This window comes from Oncorhynchus mykiss, chromosome 10 (assembly GCF_057628025.1).
Source record: "Oncorhynchus mykiss isolate SJ-2025 chromosome 10, ASM5762802v1, whole genome shotgun sequence".
Classification (NCBI taxonomy): Eukaryota; Metazoa; Chordata; class Actinopteri; order Salmoniformes; family Salmonidae; genus Oncorhynchus; species Oncorhynchus mykiss.
In genome coordinates this window covers 30,784,377-30,806,596 of record NC_143031.1, presented here as the reverse complement: position 1 = coordinate 30,806,596, position 22,220 = coordinate 30,784,377, and the positions used below count along the sequence as shown (strand labels likewise).

Here is a 22,220-nt window from a genome sequence, read left to right as displayed (position 1 = left end):
AGGGAGGGACAGAGGGAGGGAGCGACAGAGGGAGGGAGGCAGGGACGGAGGGACAGATGGAGGGACAGAGGGAGCGAGCAACGGAGGGACAGAGGGAGGGAGGGAGCAACAGAGGGAAGGAGGGAGCGACAGAGGGAGGGAGGGGCGGAGGGAGGGAGGGAGGGGCGGAGGGAGGGAGGGACCTGTTGCAACAATATTATGATTTTTTGTGAAATATTTTTTTATTTCGCCTTTTAACTAGGCAAGTCAGTTAAGAACAAATTCTTATTTACAATGACGGCCTACCCTGGCCAAACCTGGACAACGCTGGGCCAATTGTGCGCCGCCCTACGGGACTCCTATTCACAGCCGGTTGTGTTTACTGTGTATGTTTTATTGTTTATTTCACTTTTGTTTGTTTCACATGCCAATAAAGCCCCTTAAATTAAATTGAAATTGAATTGAGTGGCAGAGAGAGAGGAGTGTATACCCTGTGAGGAAGTAGAGGCAGAACAGTGACACACCACGAAGACTGAGAGGGAGGGGTGCAGGTAGGCGGGGCTATCGCCCTGCTCATGTCTGTATGTGTTACGAGGTGTGTGTGTGTGCTGCACACAACACCAGGAACAGCTGAATGAGGTGGAGCTCTGGCTAAAGACTCTCTGGCTCTCAACAGAAAGATAAGAAACTAAGAAAATAAAAAGACAAAAGGAAAAAGAGGCAGAACGTTGAGTATTTCAGCAGGGCTGAGGAGGGTTGTGGGCCCAGAAGGAAGGAAAGACTGGCTTGCTGCACTGGAGGAAGGCCTGTGGTGCCTGGGCCGGCCCAGGGACGCCTGAAGAAGGAAGGGAGAGAACAGGGGATTAGGCCCTGTGAGGAGGACCATGGAGGAGGAGGAGGTGTTGTGTTACTTGGACAAAGTGCTGGAAAATGAGGATGTGTTTGAGTGTGGAGACATGGAGAGTCCTCTAACACCAGGATGCATGCTGATGACTCCTGTCCACAGGCAGTTCAGGGTGAGTCTCAGGATGCATCCACAATGGCATCCTATCCCCTATATAGTGTACTACTTCTGATCAGATAGGGCTTGACCGCATAGGGGTGTGTGTGTGACCGCGTGTGTGTGTGTGTGTGACAGGGTTGTGTGTGTGTGTGACAGGGTTGTGTGTGTGTGTGTGACAGGGTTGTGTGTGTGTGTGACAGGGTTGTGTGTGTGTGTGTGACAGGGTTGTGTGTGTGTGTGTGTGACAGGGTTGTGTGTGTGTGTGTGTGACAGGGTTGTGTGTGTGTGTGTGTGACAGGGTTTTGTGTGTGTGTGACAGGGTTGTGTGTGTGTGTGTGTGTGTGACAGGGTTGTGTGTGTGTGTGTGTGTGTGACAGGGTTGTGTGTGTGTGACAGGGTTGTGTGTGTGTGTGTGTGTGTGTGTGACAGGGTTGTGTGTGTGTGTGACAGGGTTGTGTGTGTGTGTGTGACAGGGTTGTGTGTGTGTGTGTGACAGGGTTGTGTGTGTGTGTGTGACAGGGTTGTGTGTGTGTGTGTGACAGGGTTGTGTGTGTGTGACAGGGTTGTGTGTGTGTGTGTGACAGGGTTGTGTGTGTGTGACAGGGTTGTGTGTGTGTGTGTGACAGGGTTGTGTGTGTGTGTGTGACAGGGTTGTGTGTGTGTGTGTGACAGGGTTGTGTGTGTGTGTGTGACAGGGTTGTGTGTGTGACAGGGTTGTGTGTGTGTGACAGGGTTGTGTGTGTGTGTGTGTGTGTGTGTGTGTGTGACAGGGTTGTGTGTGTGTGTGTTGGCCAGAGAGCTCCTATTGACACCTCAACATGATGGGTGGTGACATGCTCTCTGGACCAGATTTACTCTCTGCCTGTCAGGTTCTATTTATCTCTGGAGAAATGGAATGAGGGAACAGGAGAACGAGCGAGAGGAACTTAGTGCTGTCAGAATGAAACGGTGACGTCCGTCATGCTGACTGACGTGTGTGTCACAGGGAGCCCATCGTGTGTGTGTGTTCCTACAGCTGTTCCTCAGCTGCTTTAGCTATAGTGACTGAGTCACAGCTTTAAGGCGTGGGCGGGAACACAATACAACACTGACATAAGTAGCCCTCTATAGTTGAGGAGGAGATGACCCCCGTGGAGAGGTTTTCATTTCCCCCTGTCTACCCTCAACCAGCTGTGACACGTTGACCTGTAATGTGGAGCACCTCTCCATTACACCACTACTTCACACAGGGCCTGGGAATTACACAAGTCTACTGACTGTGTCTGTCTGTGTGTCACATCGCAGTGCCTGTCAGCCTGCGGTTGCTCAGTCACATCTGCTGTCTTTGTGCAGAATAAAAGCCCTAATAAATAGCCAAGCTGTCAAACCGCCTCAGTGTTGTAAACGTCTGTAAATCCTGTCGTTACCTCACTTACTGTGTGTCCTGGATCTGTTTCATTCCATCCATTTAGTAAAGCCTGGCCAGCTGAAACACCACAGCTGGACAGGACGCCCATGTCTTCTGTTTCATTCCATCCATTTAGTAAAGCATGGCCAGCTGAAACACCACAGCTGGACAGGACGCCCATGTCTTCTGTTTCATTCCATCCATTTAGTAAAGCCTGGCCAGCTGAAACACCACAGCTGGACAGGACGCCCATGTCTTCTGTTTCATTCCATCCATTTAGTAAAGCATAGCCAGCTGAAACACCACAGCTGGACAGGACGCCCATGTCTTCTGTTTCATTCCATCCATTTAGTAAAGCCTGGCCAGCTGAAACACCACAGCTGGACAGGACGCCCATGTCTTCTGTTTCATTCCATCCATTTAGTAAAGCATGGCCAGCTGAAACACCACAGCTGGACAGGACGCCCATGTCTTCTGTTTCATTCCATCCATTTAGTAAAGCCTGGCCAGCTGAAACACCACAGCTGGACAGGACGCCCATGTCTTCTGTTTCATTCCATCCATTTAGTAAAGCCTGGCCAGCTGAAACACCACAGCTGGACAGGACGCCCATGTCTTCTGTTTCCTTCAGCAGTGTGTTGGGCAACCTGTTGTAATGTCAGCCAGGGTTAATACAGGAACTCCTTCATGTCAGGGGGTTTGTTCTGCTTTATTTATCCAGGTCTCATTGAGATAATCTGCTACAACGGAGACCTGGTAGGACCTGGTAAGAGAGAGACTGTAAAGTCTCAGGCCCTGCTGCCTGACGAGTACTGATGGTTGGATGGCCACTACTAGCCAGTAAGACATCCTGCCCTTGACAGTGGAAGTGGAACCTCTCATGTCCCGTCACTGTGATGCCATTGGTTTTGGAAAGTGGGATCTGTGAGGTCATTGGGGTTAATATGGATAGGTCACTGTACAGTGAGCACTCCTTAACTCTCCTTCCTGCCCTCAGCCTGCTGACGTCATGTGAAGTATCTGCTCCTGTTAATAATTCATCCATATCCCGTTTTGTCTGCCCTTTGGTATCCTCCAGACAGCCACTTCCACTCATTCTACACACACAGGGACGCACAGGGACGCACGCACAGAGACGCACGCACAGAGACGCACGCACAGAGACGCACGCACAGAGAGAGAGACACAGTTCTGCCTCACATTCTCAGTAGAAAGCCTCTGCAACAGTTGTCAGATGGTATCAAAGGTTATGATTTCCATATAGCCGATCATTTGTTTGTCTGTTTGCTCTTATACAGGATGTTACACCTGTTTGTAGCAGCTATATGTCAACCATGTTGTGTGGAAGCACTATAAGACACATATGGGACACCTTATCAAAGAGGGAGGATTCTTTTGGGTGTTATCCTAGTTTGTGTGTTTGGCTGTGCAGTTGCCCCTTAAGTCCTATGGGTAATGGTGAGAGAGACAGTTCACCAGGGTCCTCAGAGGAGGGAGCTCTTCCAACTCAATTTAAATGTATTTCCCCGGGGCCCACCGGTGTAACTGCTTGCTGCTGACTGTACAGTGAACTGCATGATTGTAGATGGTTTACTAACGTGTTTGTTCTTGTAGCTATGTTGACTGACGTGACAAAGTTTTTTTTTGCCTGGTCACAGACTGCTGATGTGTTGTGCACTGAAGTCCACAAGCGAAGGGAAAAGGTGAGAGGAGGAGAGCGCGTAGATAGATGTGAGAAGGAATTATATATTCAGCGAACTGTTTGTATGTGGCTGCTATGAAAGTGATCTGTGTTTACGTGTGATCAAGGGTGTATTCATTGTGCCGATTCTGTTGAAAAAGGAAGGGACACGAAACGGGGACAAACATACCTGAATTTGTCCAATAGAAACTCTCGTTTGCAACTGTTGTACCAATGATTACTCCCTAGATCAGCTAGATGCAGGCAAGACTGTACAAGGCGGTATTAAATATGTAATCTCCTGTCTGTCACCTTGATTACTCAGATTTCACCTACGTTGTAAACTTATAACCTTCCATTCATAGGCCAGGTTGAAACAACCTCATGATGGGGACAGTATCATGTGGTAGCCTGAACCTATCAATGTTACATTGAGCTGGGTGATTTCTAATATGCATGACAATCATCCACTATTCTGTAATAGAAATAAGGCCCTGTTGAGAAGGAGATGTATCATCCTCTCTCATGTTGAACGGCGTCGACCTCCCCTGGTCTGTGTTTTAAGCAGTACACTATAATAGTACATTCTACTACTGGACCCTGTTGGATCGTTTTATCTACAGATGTTAGGACACAGTCCGTTGTTTTCATATGGCTTAATGGGAATACATTACAATAATATCAATGGGAGAGCTCAACAGCCTCTACATTTGGTGAACAGGATGTCCGTTTTAATACAACAACTCTACCTTTTATGTAATCATGTTTCCCAAAGAGAAACAAACCCTTGACTTATCTGTCCAGACATTATTGGTATTACAATAAACATAGTATTTTATGAATAAATGCTATCTGACTGAGTGCTCTTCTATTCTCGTTTCACACAAACTAGTATTCATACCAAAACCCAGACTGCTTTTAAGGAACTAAATGGACAAAACTACATGAGCTCATTCAACCCTGAGCACAACATGGCTTATTGGCTAACATTTGTAATATTGGTTTGCATTGTCAGAAGTGAGCCCTTTGAAAACACAAAAGCAGTTGTAACTGACATTGTGCTCTCTGGGTGGGCGTGGTTTTGAAAGGCTCCCCTGGTCTGTGTTTTAAGGAGGACAACAGACAGGGTGAGCTCCCCTGGTCTGTGTTTTAAGGAGGACAACAGACAGGGTGAGCTCCCCTGGTCTGTGTTTTAAGTAGGACAACAGACAGGGTGAGCTCTCCTGGTCTGTGTTTTAAGTAGGACAACAGACAGGGTGAGCTCCCCTGGTCTGTGTTTTAAGGAGGACACAGACAGGGTGAGCTCCCCTGGTCTGTGTTTTAAGGAGGACAACAGACAGGGTGAGCTCATGGTCCTACTTTAAGAAGGTGTGTCTCATCCTGCCCAGCTCCTTGTTCACACACTCCCTCTCATTCTCTCTTTCAACCTCCTCCCTCACGGTCTTTCAGGGCCAAAACAAACACCTCCACTTGGACTCGACTACCCTATCCCTGCCAGTGCCCATGACTCATTGTGGGAGGCGAGGGCACAAGAGAAATGGCCTCTCTTGTACAAATACAAACAGTAATGCAAGCTACAGACACAGTTCAGACACACCAAGTACAGCTTTTCCCCTTCAAGACTTGAGTCCTTTCCATCCTCTGAAACAGGCCACACTCAGTGTTTGTGCACATGGCTATGAGCTGACTGCCAATGTGTTTACTATCAGAATTGAGCAGCAGAGTTAAAACCATATTCCTCCACCATGCCCTGCCATCACCGTTTTCACATACTGTATGTAGTATTATGTATGACTGACATTTGTGTTTGTTCTTCACTGGTTGCCCTTTTCTTGTGGCAACAGGTCACAAATCTTGCTGCTGTGATGGAACACTGTGGTACTTCACCCAGTTGATATGGGAGATTATCAAAATGGGGTTTGTTTTTGAATTTTTTGTGGATCTGTGTAATCTGAGGGAAATATGTATCTCTAATATGGTCATATGTTGGACAGGAGGTTAGGAAGTGCAGCTCAGTTTCCACCTCATTTTGTGGCCAGTGTGCACATAGCCTGTCTTCTCTTGAGAGCCAGGTCTGTCTACGGCGGCCTTTCTCAATAGCAAGGCTATGCTCACTAAGTCTGTACATAGTCAAAGCTTTCCTTAAGTTTGGGTCAGTCACAGTGGACAGGTATTCTGCTACTGTATACTCTCTGTTTAGGGCCAAATAGCATTCTAGTTTGCTCTGTTTTTTTGTTAATTCTTACCAATGTGTCAAGTAATTATCTTTTTGTTTTCTCATGATTTGGTTGGGTCTAATTGTGCTGCTGTCCTGAGGCTCTGTGGGGTGTGTTTGTGAACAGAGCCCCAGGACCAGCTTGTTTAGGGGACTCTTCTCCAGGTTCATCTCTCTAGAGGTGATGGCTTTGTTATGGAAGGTTTGGGAATTGCTTCCTTTTAGATGGTTGTAGAATTTAACAGCTCTTTTCTGGATTTTGATAATTAGTGGGTATCGGCCTAATTCTGCTCTGCATGCATTATTTGGTGTTCTACGTTATACACGGAGGATATTTTTGCAGAATTCTGTATGTAGAGTCTCAATTTGGGGGTTGTCCCATTTTGTGAAGTCTTGGTTGGTGAGCGGACCCCAGACCTCACAACCGTAAAGGGCAATGGGCTCTATGACTGATTCAAGTATTTTTAGACAGATCCTAATTGGTATGTTGAAATTTATGTTCCTTTTGAGGGCATATAATGCCCTTCTTGCCTTGTCTCTCAGATCGTTCTCAGCTTTGTGGAAGTTACCTGTGGCGCTGATGTTTAGGCCAAGGTATGTATAGTTTTTTGTTTGTTCTAGGGCAACAGTGTCTAGATGGAATTTTTAGTTGTGGTCCTGGCGACTGGACCTTTTTTGGAACACCATTATTTTGGTCTTACTGAGATTTACTGTCAGGGCCCAGGTCTGACAGAATCTGTGCAGAAGATCTAGGTGCTGCTGTAGGCCCTCCTTGGTTGGTGACAGAAGCACCAGATCATCGGCAAACAGCAGACATTTGACTTCGGATTCTAGCAGGGGGAGGCCGGGTGCTGCAGACTTTTCTAGTGCCCGCGCCAATTTGTTGATATATATGTTGAAGAGGGTGGGGCTTAAGCTGCATCCCTGTCTAACCCCACGACCCTGTGTGAAGAAATGTGTGTGTTTTTTGCCAATTTTAACCGCACACTTGTTGTTTGTGTACATGGATTTTATAATGTCGTATGTTTTACCCCCAACACCACTTTCCTTCAGTTTGTATAGTTTTGAAATCAACAAAGCATGAGAAGACTTTGCCTTTGTTTTGGTTTGTTTGGTTGTCAATTAGGGTGTGCAGGGTGAATACATTGGTAAAAAGCCAATTTGACATTTGCTCAGTACATTGTTTTCATTGAGGAAATGTACGAGTCTGCTGTTAATAATAATGCAGAGGATTTTCCCAAGGTTACTGTTGACACATATTCCACGGTAGTTATTGGGGTCAAATTTGTCTCCACTTTTGTGGATTGGGGTGATCAGTCCTTGGTTCCAAATATTGGGGAAGATGCCAGAGCTAAGTATGATGTTAAAGAGTTTTAGTATAGCCAATTGGAATTTGTTGTCTGTATATTTGATCATTTCATTGAGGATACCATCAACACCACAGGCCTTTTTGGGTTGGAGGGTTTTTATTTTGTCCTGTAACTCATTCAATGTAATTGGAGAATCCAGTGGGTTCTGGTAGTCTTTAATAGTTGATTCTAAGATCTGTATTTGATCATGTATATGTTTTTGCTCTTTATTCTTTGTTATAGAGCCAAAAAGATTGGAGAAGTGGTTTACCCACACATCTCCATTTTGGATAGATAATTCTTCGTGTTGTTGTTTGTTTAGTGTTTTCCAATTTTCCCAGAAGTGGTTAGAGTCTATGGATTCTTCAATTGCATTGAGCTGATTTCTGACATGCTGTTCCTTCTTTTTCCGTAGTGTATTTCTGTATTGTTTTAGTGATTCACCATAGTGAAGGCGTAGACTCAGGTTTTCCGGGTCTCTATGTTTTTGGTTGGACAGGTTTCTCAATTTCTTTCTTAGATTTTTGCATTCTTCATCAAACCATTTGTCATTATTGTTAATTTTCTTCGGTTTTCTATTTGAGATTTTTAGATTTGATAGGGAAGCTGAGAGGTCAAATATACTGTTAAGATTTTCTACTGCCAAGTTTACACCTTCACTATTACAGCGAAACGTTTTGCCCAGGAAATTGTCTAAAAGGGATTGAATTTGTTGTTGCCTAATTGTTTTTTGGTAGGTTTCCAAACTGCATTCCTTCCATCTATAGCATTTCTTAATGTTACTCAGTTCCTTTGGCTTTGATGCCTCATGATTGAGTATTGCTCTGTTTAAGTAGACTTTGATTTTTGCTGTGGTCTGATAGGGGTGTCCGTGGGCTGACTGTGAACGCTCTGAGAGACTCTGGGTTGAGGTCAGTGATAAAGTAGTCTACAGTACTACTGCCAAGAGATGAGCTATAGGTGTACCTACCATAGGAGTCCCCTTGAAGCCTACCGTTGACTATGTACATACCCAGCGTGCGACAGAGCTGCAGGAGTTGTGACCCGTTTTTGTTGGTTATGTTGTCATAGTTGTGCCTAGGGGGGCATATGTGGGAGGGAATGCTGTCACCTCCAGGCAGGTGTTTGTCCCCCTGTGTGCTGAGGGTGTCAGGTTCTTGTCCGGTTCTGGCATTTAGGTCGCCACAGACTAGTACATGTCCCTGGGCCTGGAAATGATTTATTTCCCCCTCCAGGATGGAGAAGCTGTCTTCATTAAAATATGGGGATTCTAGTGGGGGGATATAGGTAGCACACAGGAGGACATTTTTCTCTGTTAGGATAATTTCCTTTTGAATTTCTAGCCAAATGTAGAATGTTCCTGTTTTGATTAATTTAATGGAGTGAGTTATGTCTGCTCTATACCAAATTAGCATACCCCCTGAGTCCCTTCCCTGTTTCACACCTGGTAGTTTGGTGGATGGGACTACCAGCTCTCTGTAACCAAGAGGGCAACCAGTGGGTCCGTCTCCTCTATACCAGGTTTCTTGCAGCATGACAATGTCTGTATTACCGATTTCTTTGGTGAAGTCCGGGTTTCTGCTCTTTAGGCCAAAGGCAGATGACTTCAGGCCTTGGATATTCCAGGATAATATAGTGAAGGCTTTTTGTTCCATAGAGTGTCCAATGTTGGTCGTGGTTTGGCCTCAGGCCAGTAAGTGTGAGCAGAGCCTGCTGAGCATCTGGTACATGCCATTGGCTTGGGTGAGTGTGAGAGTGGGGGTTGGGACTGTTTGCCCGCTCACTACCTGGGCGTATGTGTGGCTTCCATGTTGAGGCCCTCTTTGCGGGGGTGGGGTGCATGGGGTGGGCAGGAGTGGCATAGGTCTGATCTGAGGGGGCCTAAATGGGGTGTGGGCATGGTTGACGTGGGGGGGGGTGTTGATTGGTTGGGGTGGGGGTGTGGATGTGTCTGGGTGTACTGTGGTCTGGATGTAATTCCTCTTGGCGTGGGTCCTCTATGTGTAGGTCCAGGGGGGGGTCCTGCAGATCTGGGAGGGTGTCTCGCTGGTCTGGATGGGGTGTCTATTGATCTGTTGCTCCTGTGTGAAGTGTTGGGGATACGTTTGAGAGCGATGTCCTTTAGAGTTCGGGCAAAGGTGGGCACTGCTGCCTTGTAGAGGTGGACCTGGTCATAGAGGCTGTTCAAGTCCAGGGTGGAGTGGTGGGCCAGGAAAATGTTTGGTTTTGAGGCACAGTCACGGGAAATACTTGCATTTACCCGCTGTATTGTGGCAGGGTGGAAGTCTTTTCGTGGTAGCAGGGTGGAGATAACCACTTGTGCGTTGGGGAAAGTAGAAGAAACCTTTTCAATCACTCCCTTCAGTGCTGTGGCCACTCTTTCCTGCTGTGCTCTCAGGTTGTTTGTGCCTGTGTGTATTATTATGTGGCTGGGTGAGCCTAGTTTGGCCTCAGACAGAAGGTCTAGGGCGCGCTGGGTGTTTGGACACCAGAGTTTAGACACACTGTGTTTGGGAAAAAGTTTTTTTTCTTCTATATATTTCCCATTTGAGTCCATAAGTAGTACAATCTGTGTCTTGTGTTTGTCCTCAGTGGGTGTGGGGGGGTTGTCAAAAGGGCTATCAGGGTGGCTGACAGGGGGGGGGGTGCTCAGAGGGGGTGAGAGCCTCTGGGCTTGGGGTTCTTCATTTGTCTGTTCTGCTGTGATGTCGACTCTATGGTCAGGGTCTGGTGTGGACTGTTCTGCTGTGGTGTCGAGACTTTTGTTGGGTGCTGAGGTGGGCTGTTCTGCTGGCTTCTCTGTGGGGGTGGCCACCTCTCTAGTGGGTTGTTCTCTGTCACACGCCGTCCCCCTCATCTTCTCCTCCATCCCCCTCACCCTCTCCTCCATCCCCCTCAACCTCTCCTCCATCCCCCTCAACCTCTCCTCCATCCCCCTCAACCTCTCCTCCACCAGCAGTCTGATACTCTCCTCTAGTGCTCTGTTCTGCTCCTCTTTCTCCTGTTGTATTTGTCTCACCACTGTCCAAAGTGCAGATATGTCTCTGTCCACCTCCAGCTCTCCGGGTCTGGTTAAGGGGCTGTTGTTGTGCTGGACTGTTGTCTGGGTCTGTGCTGACTGAAGTGTAATCACCTGCTGTTCCAGCTCCACCTGCCTTACCTCCAGCTGGGTGAATTTGTCCTTCATTTCAATGAGGGAGTGGTAATCTGTGCTGGGAGGTTGACTCTCCGCTGGGGGTTGCTCATCTGTGGGGTTACATAATGAAGAGGTCTAGTCTGACCCGCTCGGTGTGGGGGTATCTTTATCAAGGGAGAGCTTCTCCTGCTGGGCTAATTCTTTGATTAGGTGAAAGTCCAGCTGAACCTGTTTGTGGTTACTCTGTACCATTACTGTTCCGGATTTATAGATATTTATATTACTTAACTCAGAGTCCTCGTTATCAAGTATTCTGAGTTTCCACCCCTCGTTAACCCCCCCTCTCTTAACAAAGGGGTAGTGTGCTAATATGGCACTGTGCCATGCCAGGGGATGGTTTGTGTGGAAGATAAGGTTGCTGATGTTCCCATTTTTGTAATAGTCAGCAAAAAGTGTTTCTTGATTTTCCATAAGGAGCTTCTTCTTGTGGTCTTTTCTTGCCTTATCATTCTTTACATGCAAAGGGTACTGTATTTTAATTACCTCTGAACAGCGGGAGGGAGCTTCTAAGGCCTCTCCATTTGGTTGGGGTAGACTGTGTGACTCTCCTGCCATTGTTGGGCTAATGGGCTTTGACACCTCTCACTTGACACGTCAGTGCTAGTTGAAGCTGTATCAAGCTTGGTAGAATTATGTTAGAATTCAGTCCTTATAAAGTAATGTTGTGTATTTTTCTTCTTGGCTTTTGGAAATAAAATATAGTTTCAGACTAAACATTACTCACTCAGTTCCAGGTTGGATGGTGTTTTCAGGTTTCTGTTGTTTTCCAGAGAATTTGCTGTATAGGGTAATAAATCCTTGGTAGTTGTGAACTTTCCAGGTGATTCCGTAATTCCGTCCAAAATCAGGTTGTAGGTTTTAAGTTTTGATTTTAAGTAGGGGTTATGTTGAAGAGGGTAGAATCCAGAATGTGTTCCTGACAAAAAATCCAAGTTTATCTAACTCCTAATCTATCTTTTTTAAAGAAAATGCTGAAAAATGCAGGAGCTCTGATCCTGACCTCTGCTCTGCTCTTCTCTCTCTCTTCTGTCTGTCTCTCTCTCTCTCTCTCTTCTCTCTCTCTCTCTCTCCTGTCTCTCTCTCTCTCTCTATCTCTCTCTCTCTCTCTCTCTCTCTCTCCTGTCTCGCTCTCTCTCCTGTCTCTGTCGCTCTCTCTCTCTCTCTCCTGTCTCTGTCGCTCACTCTCTCTCTCCTGTCTCTCTCTCTCCTTTCGCTCTACAGGGGGACATAGAGAAGGGTCTGGAGATGAAGAAACTGGTTCTGTCTGGCTTCCTGGCCAGTGAGGAGATCTACATCAACCAGCTGGAGGCTCTACTACTGGTGACACACACGCACACACACACACACACACACACACATACACACCTACCTTAAGAGTGCTGTCTGTATGGGACAGTACAGGACAGCATTAGCCCCTCAGGCCAGTGGCTCCAATTAGAGCCACATCGGAGATTGGGTTTCCAAAAGCACTGTGTTTTCAAGAAGCCCAATACTTATCTCTGGGAGTGCTATTAGTGGTTAGGGGTCAGTCACATTTAGAACAGGACAAGGCCAAGTGTTTCCCCAGACAGAAAATTACAATGACTGTCCAACTGCAGCGTGATGCAACTGCAGCATGATGTCACATCCTGTCTCTCTCTGCAGGAATGTATGTTCAAAGTGCAGCCTTCTTACATCACATCATGAGCAACATCATGACATTAAGCACAATATCCAGTTTTTCAGAATGGTTTTAAAGACCATAACCTCCTCATCCTCCAGTAGATCCTGGTTCCTCCCATGTGTAACATAGCGCTTATCTTCCCGCAGTGCTAGAGTTTAGGCTTATCTTCCCGCAGTGCTAGGGTTGAGGCTTATCTTCCCGCAGTGCTAGGGTTGAGGCTTATCTTCCTGTAGTGCTAGAGTTGAGGCTTATCTTCCCGCAGTGCTAGGGTTGAGGCTTATCTTCCCGCAGTGCTAGAGTTGAGGCTTATCTTCCCGCAGTGCTAGAGTTGAGGCTTATCTTCCCGCAGTGCTAGGGTTGAGGCTTATCTTCCCGCAGTGCTAGGGTTGAGGCTTATCTTCCAGCAGTGCTAGAGTTGAGGCTTATCTTCCCGCAGTGCTAGGGTTGAGGCTTATCTTTCCGCAGATCTTCCCGCAGTGCTAGAGTTGAGGCTTATCTTCCCGCAGTGCTAGGGTTGAGGCTTATCTTCCCGTAGTGCTAGAGTTGAGGCTTATCTTCCCGCAGTGCTAGGGTTGAGGCTTATCTTCCAGCAGTGCTAGGGTTGAGACGTATCTTCCCGCAGTGCTAGGGTTGAGGCTTATCTTCCAGCAGTGCTAGGGTTGAGGCTTATCTTCCAGCAGTGCTAGAGTTGAGGCTTATCTTCCCGCAGTGCTAGGGTTGAGGCTTATCTTTCCACAGTGCTAGAGTTGAGGCTTATCTTCCCGCAGTGCTAGGGTTGAGGCTTATCTTCCAGCCGTGCTAGGGTTGAGGCTTATCTTCCAGCCGTGCTAGGGTTGAGGCTTATCTTCCAGCCGTGCTAGGGTTGAGGCTTATCTTCCAGCAGTGCTAGGGTTGAGGCTTATCTTCCCGCAGTGCTAGGGTTGAGGCTTATCTTCCAGCAGTGCTAGGGTTGAGGCTTATCTTCCCGCAGTGCTAGGGTTGAGGCTTATCTTCCCGCAGTGCTAGGGTTGAGGCTTATCTTCCCGCAGTGCTAGAGTTGAGGCTGTTTGACATGTGTGTGTTTGTCCTGATAAAGTCCAGTGGGCCCGGACGGTCCGTTTCCTGGTTGTGTTTATCTGGTTTGGTCCTCCACCAGCGCTCTGTTCAGACAGACTCTGCTGTCCGGCTCTGTCTCAATGAAAACAAAGCCATCCGGCTTCATCCTGCCAAGGCGGTGTTACCTACCTGAACACCGCGTTAGCCTGTGAATAACTCATGGTTATGTCAATGGGTCAAAACAAGTGTATTTCGGCCAAAGCATCATCATTTGTGAAGCTGATGTACTCTAAGCTTATTCATAATTTTTGAACAGTGACGTTATTGTTATGACACTGATATTCAACCTGGATGTGGAGATGAGTGTGACCTGACCTGGTGATGTGATTCTGTTTTGATTGGAGGGAAGAGATGGATGATCCCAGGCTTATCAAGTCCAGATAAGAATTCAGAGAGCTGTGATCTCACTGTAATACATAAAGCTTACAGATGTTTTTTACCAACCTTTTTGGATGTTTTTTCCTGTCTGTAATCGTGGTCTGTTCAGAGCGGTTTTTCCCTCCGTGCTGGAAGGAACAGCAGTCCTGTGTTCTCCTATCTTTAGTCATGCTGCAGTGCCCTAATGTCACGAAAGGACTACACTGTTGACCACTGCCCAGGATAAGGATTATTTATCTGTTGACCACTGCCCAGGATAATGATTATGTATCTGTTGACCTCTGCCCAGGATAATGATTATTTATCTGTTGACCACTGCCCAGGATAATGATTATTTATCTGTTGACCACTGCCCAGGATAATGATTATGTATCTTTTGACCTCTGCCCAGGATAATGATTATGTATCTTTTGACCTCTGTCCAGGATAATGATTATTTATCTGTTGACCTCTGCCCAGGATAATGATTATGTATCTGTTGACCACTGCCCAGGATAATGATTATGTATCTGTTGACCACTGCCCAGGATAATGGTTATGTATCTGTTGACCTCTGCCCAGGATAATGATTATTTATCTGCTGACCACTGCCCAGGATAATGATTATGTATCTGTTGACCACTGCCCAGGATAATGATTATGTATCTGTTGACCACTGCCCAGGATAATGATTATTTATCTGCTGACCACTGCCCAGGATAATGATTATGTATCTGTTGACCACTGCCCAGGATAATGATTATTTATCTGTTGACCACTGCCCAGGATAATGATTATTTATCTGCTAACCACTGCCCAGGATAATGATTATTTATCTGCTGACCACTGCCCAGGATAATGATTATTTATCTGTTGAAAGTGTCAGTGCTTGTTTACAGACATACACATATTACACATATATTAACTCTTGTGTGTGTGCGTCTGTGTGTGTGTGTGTGTGTGTGTGCAGCCCATGCGCCCCCTGAAGGCGACAGCCACCACGTCCCAGCCGGTGCTGACCATACAGCAGGTAGAGACCATCTTCTATAAGATCCAAGACATCTTTGAGATCCACAAGGAGTTCTACGACGCCCTCCTCCCTCACATACAACAGTGGGATGAGAAGGTCGCAGTCGGACACCTTTTCAAGAAACTGGTAAGACTGGCAATCAATCAACCTATCAATCCATCAACTCATTATCAAGCCCTTGATTTAGTGAATTAGGTGTGTTAGGCTGCGTGCAGACAGGCAGACCAATTCTGTAATCTTTTTCACACTCATTGGTCTTTTGACCAATCACATCAGATCTTTTCACGTTAGCTTTTATTCCAGATCTGATTGGTCAAAGGACCAATTAGTGAAAAAAAGATCATATTTGGGCTGCCTGTCTAAATGCAGCCTTAGTAGTACTGGGTTGTAATGCAAACCTGCACCCCGTGAGTCCCAAGAAGGCTTGAAGAACAGGAAGTTGAAGGACAACTTAGTCTAGTTTCAATAAATCACTGTTTTGAGTGACTATTCACCTTGTTGCAGTAAAATGAAGCACAAGTAGATATGGTGGTATCACATTCCTCTGTTCAAACTCTGCTTCTGTTCAATCTACAGTCTATACCCCTCTAGGATAAACATTCAATTAGACCAGGTTCTGCCAAGCCATTAGTCCCTAGTCTGCTCCTCCTCTCCCCTCCTCTCCTCTCCTCTCCTTTTCTCTTTTCTCCCCTTTTCTTTTCTCCTCTCCTCTCCTCTCCTTTTCTCTTTTCTCCCCTTTTCTTTTCTCCTCTCCTCTTTTCTCCCCTTTTCTTTTCTCCTCTCCTCTTTTCTCCTCTCCTCTTTTCTCCCCTTCTCTTTTCTCCTCTCCTCTTTTCTCCCCTTCTCTTTTCTCCTCTCCTCTTTTCTCCTCTCCTCTTTTCTCCTCTCCTCTTTTCTCCCCTTCTCTTTTCTCCCCTTCTCTTTTCTCTCCTTTTCTTTTTCTCTCTTCTCTTTTCTCTATTCTCTTTTCTCTTCTCTCTTCTCTTCTCCGCTCCACTTTTCTCTTCTCCTCTTTTCTCTTCTCTCCTCTTTCTCTTCTCTTCTCCGCTCCACTTTTCTCTTCTCCTCTTTTCTCTTCTCTCCTTTTTTCTCTTCTCTCCTCTTTTTCTCTCTTCTCTTCTCTTTTCTCTCTTCTCTCCTCTTCTCTTCTCCCCCCTTCTCTTTTCTCTCTTCTCTTCTCTCCTCTTCTCTTCTCCCCCCTTCTCTCTTCTCTTCTCTCCTCTCCTCTTCTCCCCCTTCTCTTTTCTCCTTTTCTCTCTTCTTCTCTTCTCTCCCCTTCTCTTTTCTCCTCTCCTCTTTTCTCTCTTCTCTCCTCTTCTCTTCTCGCCCCTTCTCTTTTCTCTCTTCTCTTCTCTCCTCTCCTCTTCTCTTCTCCCCCTTCTCTTTTCTCCTTTTCTCTCTTCTCCTCTCCTCTCTTCTCTTCTCCCCCTTCTCTTTTCTCCTCTTCTCTTTTCTCGTCTCTTCTCCTCTCCTCTTTTTTCTCCTCTCCTCTTTTTTCTCTTCTCTCCTCTTTTCTCTCCTATTTTCTCTCTTCTCCTCTTCTCTTTTCTCTTTTTTCTCCTCCTCTCCTCTTCTCTTTTCTCTTCTCTCCTATTTTCTCTTCTCTCCTCTTTTCTCTCCTCTCTTTTCTCTCCTCTTTTCTCTCTTCTCTTTTCTCTCTTCTATTCTCTTCTCTTTTCTCTCCCCTTTTCTCTCTTCTCTTTTCTCTCCTCTTTTCTCTCTTCTCTTTTCTCTCTTCTATTCTCTTCTCTTTTCTCTCCCCTTTTCTCTCTTCTCTTCTCTCCTCTTCTCTTCTCTTCTCCCCCTCTTTCTCTCCCTCTTCCTCTCCCTATGTCTCTCCTGTCTTTTCTTTCTCTCTTCCTCTCCCTATGTCTCTCCTGTCTTTTCTTTCTCCCTCTCCCTATGTCTCTCCTGTCTTTTCTTTCTCTCCCTCTTCTTCTCCCTATGTCTCTCCTGTCTTTTCTTTCTCTCCCTCTTCTTCTCCCTGTCTCTCCTGTCTTTTCTTTCTCTCCCTCTTCCTCTCCCTATGTCCCTCTCTCCTGTCTTTTCTTTCTCGCCATCTTCCTCTCCCTGTCTCTCCTGTCGTTTCTTTCTCCCCCTCTGCTTCTCTCTCTGTCTGTGTGTAAGCAGACAGTGTAGTATCAGTGAGTGAGTGTTAATGGGATGTAATATCTCACATTAGGCCCAGTCTCTTTCGTGTATTACTCTGCTCATTAATCCGCAGAGTGTGGAGAGGGTGGGGACGTTTCTCCTGATTGGGCAAGGGAAGGTTTCCATTGAATCTGATTGGGTTAGCAGTGTTCTGTCCCTCATAAGGAAGGTCTCTAAAGGAGTTAGGGCTCCTCATGATACAACACCACTCTGTGACAGAGCAGACTGATGTGATTCACAGTTAGTTCAGTGTTCCACTTACTATGGTGTTTTGTGACTGTGTAATGTTTTGTCAGAAGCAACGTTTTAATCTATATTTTAAATTGGATAAAATAATTTGTAATGTGCATTATACTTACGTAACTGTATGATTAGGTTAACTCATTTAGTACATATGTTAGTGGAAGACATTAATAAGCAGATGTCAAATTACACCCGTGCGTACACACACATTTTGTTACTTCCTGATGAAGCCATCTATTTTGTGAAGTGCACCAGTCCCTCCTGCAGCAAAGCACCCTCACAACATGATGCTGCCACCCCCGTGCTTCACGGTTGGGATGGTGTTCTTCAGCTTGCAAGCCTCCCCCCTTTTCCACCAAACATAACGATGGTAATTATGGCCAAACAGTTCTATGTTTGTTTCATCAGACCAGAGAACATTTCTCCAAAAAGTACTGTCTTTGTCCCCACGTGCAGTTGCAAACCGTAGTCTGGCTTTTATATGGCGGTTTTGGAGCAGTGGCTTCTTCCTTGCTGAGCGGCCTTTCAGGTTATGTCGATATAGGACTCGTATTAGTGTGGATATAGATACTTTTGTACCTGTTTCCTCTAGCATCTTCACAAGGTCCTTTGCTGCTGTTCTGGGATTGATTTGCACTTTTCACACCACAGTACGTTCATCTCTAGGAGACAGAACGCGTCTCCTTCCTGAGCGGTATGACGGCTGCATGGTCCCATGTTTATACTTGCGTACTATTGTTTGTACAGATGAACGTGGTACCTTCAGGTGTTTGAAAATTGCTCCCAATGATGAACCAGACTTGTGGAGGTCTACAATTTTTTTTCTGAGATCTTGGCTCGAGAGTGATTGACACATTGAACAAAGTTAAATCTTCTGTGTTTTCTGACGGCTGGGTTTAGGCCGTTTTGTTTTGTTTTGATTAGGGTCAGTTCGGTAGCGCAATTAACAATCACTCCCGCCTGCACTGGATGCGGGGAACTAATTAAAACAGCTTGCGTACCAGAAACAGAGTCAGGGATCGCATATAGAGACTTGGGTATGTTTGAAGAGTCAAAATCTATCCTGGAGCCGGGTGAGTTGAGAGAAACCATGGTGCCATAGCACTCACCCACTTCCACAGCGGCAACGATCAGTGGACGAGGCCATCCACTACTTTCCACTCCGGTGAGTATCGCTGGCTCGGTGATGTTAGGCCAAGGGTTGAGTTGTACATCCCCGGAGAGCAGGGGGGTAGTGAACAGGTAGTTTAACAGTTTCCGATAAATGTTGGACTTGTGTTTGTTACTCCTAAGCTGTTCAGTGGAATAGGGAGCGAGGTAGACTTGGTCATTATTCGACTTGCCAAAACTATAGTTTGTTCACAAGAAATTTGTGGAGAGGTTGAACAATGTGTTTTAATGACTCCAATTTAAGTGTATGGTAACTTCCTACTTCAACTGCAAGTAGGATTTTTTGTAGTAGGCCTACTTACTTAATTGCAACTGGTCAAAAATGTCACATCCTACAAAAAAAGTCTGCTCGTTCAAACTTAAACAATGTAACTAGTATTGAAAAGCTCACAATTGTAAATCCCCAACTCTTAAAGTAATTAGAATGGTAGATGCAAATGATGTGTGACATTGTGGTTATAATAAAGAATGTTAACAAGATGCTGTGTCTCCACTACTGTAGCAGGTGTTGCCCATCATGAAAATGTTTCCTATTAGCAGGACAATTAACTTTTTATAGCCCGGGGATTTTACTGTTGTGAAAATCCCTCAACTTGCGATGTATTCGATGCTTAAGTACTCTAAAGTGTTACATTTGTAACTCAAAACAGCAGTACAGTATTTCTTAATCTACATCTTTATGCTTTTGTTAATAAAATAACAAGAAAAAAGACATTCAAATGCTGATGTTTATATAAACTACATTTTTTGTCGCACTTCCACCCAGCTCTATGACCACAGGTAAAACCTTGATGAGATGATCAATGTCTATGCTGCGTTGTTGTATCGTCAATTTCTGTAGCCAAAACATCTTGATGGCCTCGACCAGTTCATCTGTGCTTGGCAGAGTTACGGATGAGAATTAGATGAGGAAGACTTTCACTCTTCATGAAGATTGAATGGTTATGGCTCTGAATAAATGACTGCCATCGCAGTAGGCTATAAGTTCTAGGCCATAAGTTCTATTGCCTGCTGTATTAAACATACCGAAAAAAAGAGGTTGCATCCCTGTTCAAATAGAAGAAAAAATGTACAGCAAGCTATTCTAGTCTAGCTGTTCCTGCTTGGGACTCCAAGAGTTAAGGAGTGTTTTTTTAAGGAGAGGCCATCGGAACACAGGTGCTTGTGTATTACCCAAGAGCCAGAGGCTAGAAGTTAAACACTTATTATGGATAACCCACCATTAATTAGCTAAATATAAGGCTAATACTGCATTGCATTTATTACCCGAAAGAGGTAGGCTAGGACATCTGTATACAGGCCTATACTGTATATCAATCTAGAACAGGATTATCTATTTTGGATGCAATTTGAATGGAATTGATAGTGCTCGCGCATGCACTGATTTAATGCAGCGATGTGCGCGTGCTAGACTGCTTTAAAACTCTGCAGCTGGAACAAACAAATAAATATATATTTACAACAACAAAAAACAAGGTGACCCCAAAAGCCAGATGGAGATGGGTAAATTAGTATTTATATTACTGTGCTGCAGCAAATGTAGCTCTACCTGTCTCAAGGTAAAAAGTGACCATAATGAGATGATTGGTCTACATGCATGGTGAACTTCGCTCCATCCTGAGATGGGATGTCTGTCCCCACCCTGAGCATTGATTCATCATGCGGAGGCTGTAGAGAAGCCAGATCCTGGTAATCATGTTCCTGCCATTCAACCTTAGTGTGTGTGTGTGCCCCCACGAGTCACTGTGTGTGTCGCGTGGCAACTAACTATTTAAACAGGCCTGTCTGTGAGGGAGCCACCAAACACAATGTAAAGAGGGGGGAGGAGACGGAGAGAGGGGGGAGGAGAGAGGATGGGGATGAGGGGGAGAGAGGAGAGGAGGATAGGGGAGGAGGCGGAGGAGAGAGGGGGAAAGAGAGGGGGGAGGAGAGGGGTAGGAGAGAGGAAGAGGGGGGAGAGGAGAGAGCGGAGGGGGGGAGGGGGAGGAGAGAGGGGATGGGGAGAGAGGGGGGAGAAGGGGGAGAGAGAGGAGCATCTCAGGAGGGATCATTTCAATGGAATACATGTGGTGCTCTGTCTCTAAAGCTTTACACTGTATAGCAATCTGTAGCTTTAGACTGTAGAGCAAGCTGTAGCTTTAGACTGTAGAGCAAGCTGTAGCTTTACCCTGTATAGCAAGCTGTAGCTTTACCCTGTATAGCAAGCTGTAGCTTTACCCTGTAAAGCAAGCTGTAGCTTTACCCTGTAGAGCAAGCTGTAGCTTTACCCCGTATAGCAAGCTGTAGCTTTACCCCGTATAGCGAGCTGTAGCTTTACCCCGTATAGCGAGCTGTGGCTTTACCCCGTATAGCGAGCTGTAGCTTTACCCCGTATAGCGAGCTGTGGCTTTACCCCGTATAGCGAGCTGTGGCTTTACCCCGTATATCAAGCTGTGGCTTTACCCCGTATATCAAGCTGTGGCTTTACCCCGTATATCAAGCTGTGGCTTTACCCCGTATAGCAAGCTGTGGCTTTACCCCGTATAGCGAGCTGTGGCTTTACCCCGTATAGCGAGCTGTAGCTTTACCCCGTATAGCGAGCTGTAGCTTTACCCCGTATAGCAAGCTGTAGCTTTACCCCGTATAGCAAGCTGTAGCTTTACCCCGTATAGCAAGCTGTAGCTTTACCCCGTATAGCAAGCTGTGGCTTTACCCCGTATAGCAAGCTGTAGCTTTACCCCGTATAGCGAGCTGTAGCTTTACCCCGTATAGCGAGCTGTAGCTTTACCCCGTATAGCAAGCTGTAGCTTTACCCCGTATAGCAAGCTGTAGCTTTACCCCGTATAGCAAGCTGTAGCTTTACCCCGTATAGCAAGCTGTAGCTTTACATTGTATAGCAATCTGATTGGGTTCCTCTTAGAGGGAGTTGAATTGCGTCATTCAATACCCTTCTCCAGTCGTGGGTATACTATAGGGAGTTATAATTAGAATACAGAAGTTTCATTTAGGAGTGGAACTGGCAAGTGTCTTCACTGACATTTTCAACCTCTCCCTGACCGAGGCTGTAATACCTACATGTTTCAAGCAGACCACCATAGTTCCTGGGCTCAAGGAAGCGAAGGTAACCTGCCTAAATGATTAGCGCCCCGTAGCACTCACATCTGTAGCCATGATGTGCTTTGAAAGGCTGGTCATGGCTCACATCAACACCATCATGCCGGAAACCCTAGACCCACTCCAATTCGCATACTGCCCCAACAGATCCACAGATGATGCAATCTCAATCGCACGCCACACTGCCCTTTCCCACCTGGACAAAAGGAACACCTATGTGAGAATGCTCTTCATTGACTACAGCTCAGCGTTCAACACCATATTGCCCACAAACCTCATCACTAAGGGACCCTGGGACTCAACACCTCCTTCTGCAACTGGATCCTGGACTTCCTGAATGGCTGCCCCCAGGTAGTAAAGGTGGGTAACAACACATCTGCCATGCTGATCCTTAACACCGGGGCCCCCCAGGGGTGCGTGTTTAGTCCCCTCCTGTACTCCCTGTTCACCCACGACGGCGTGGCCTAACACGACTCCAACACCATCATTAAGTTTGCTGACGTCACAACAGTTGTAGGCCTGATCATGGACAACGATGGGACAGCCTATAGGGAGGAGGTAAGAGACCTGGCAATGTGGTGCCAGGACAACAACCTCTCCCTCAACGT

The 22,220-nt window shown here is 46.1% G+C and overlaps 1 protein-coding gene across 7 annotated transcripts in view; it reads left to right on the top strand.

Annotated features, from left to right (window-relative positions):
• The window catches only part of LOC110533635 (active breakpoint cluster region-related protein), a 244,852-nt gene that overhangs the window by 96,947 nt on the left and 125,685 nt on the right, over positions 1 to 22,220 (top strand). For 5 of the 7 annotated variants that reach the window (XM_036990050.2, XM_036990049.2, XM_090186342.1 and 2 more), the window contains exons 3-4: positions 12,032 to 12,130; positions 14,896 to 15,081. In XM_036990050.2, coding sequence (XP_036845945.1) covers positions 12,032 to 12,130; positions 14,896 to 15,081 — 285 coding nt within the window. Of the gene's footprint in view, positions 1 to 569; positions 996 to 12,031; positions 12,131 to 14,895; positions 15,082 to 22,220 lie in introns of those variants that run through there. The other 2 variants (XM_090186345.1, XM_090186344.1) reach the window with 2 other exon arrangements.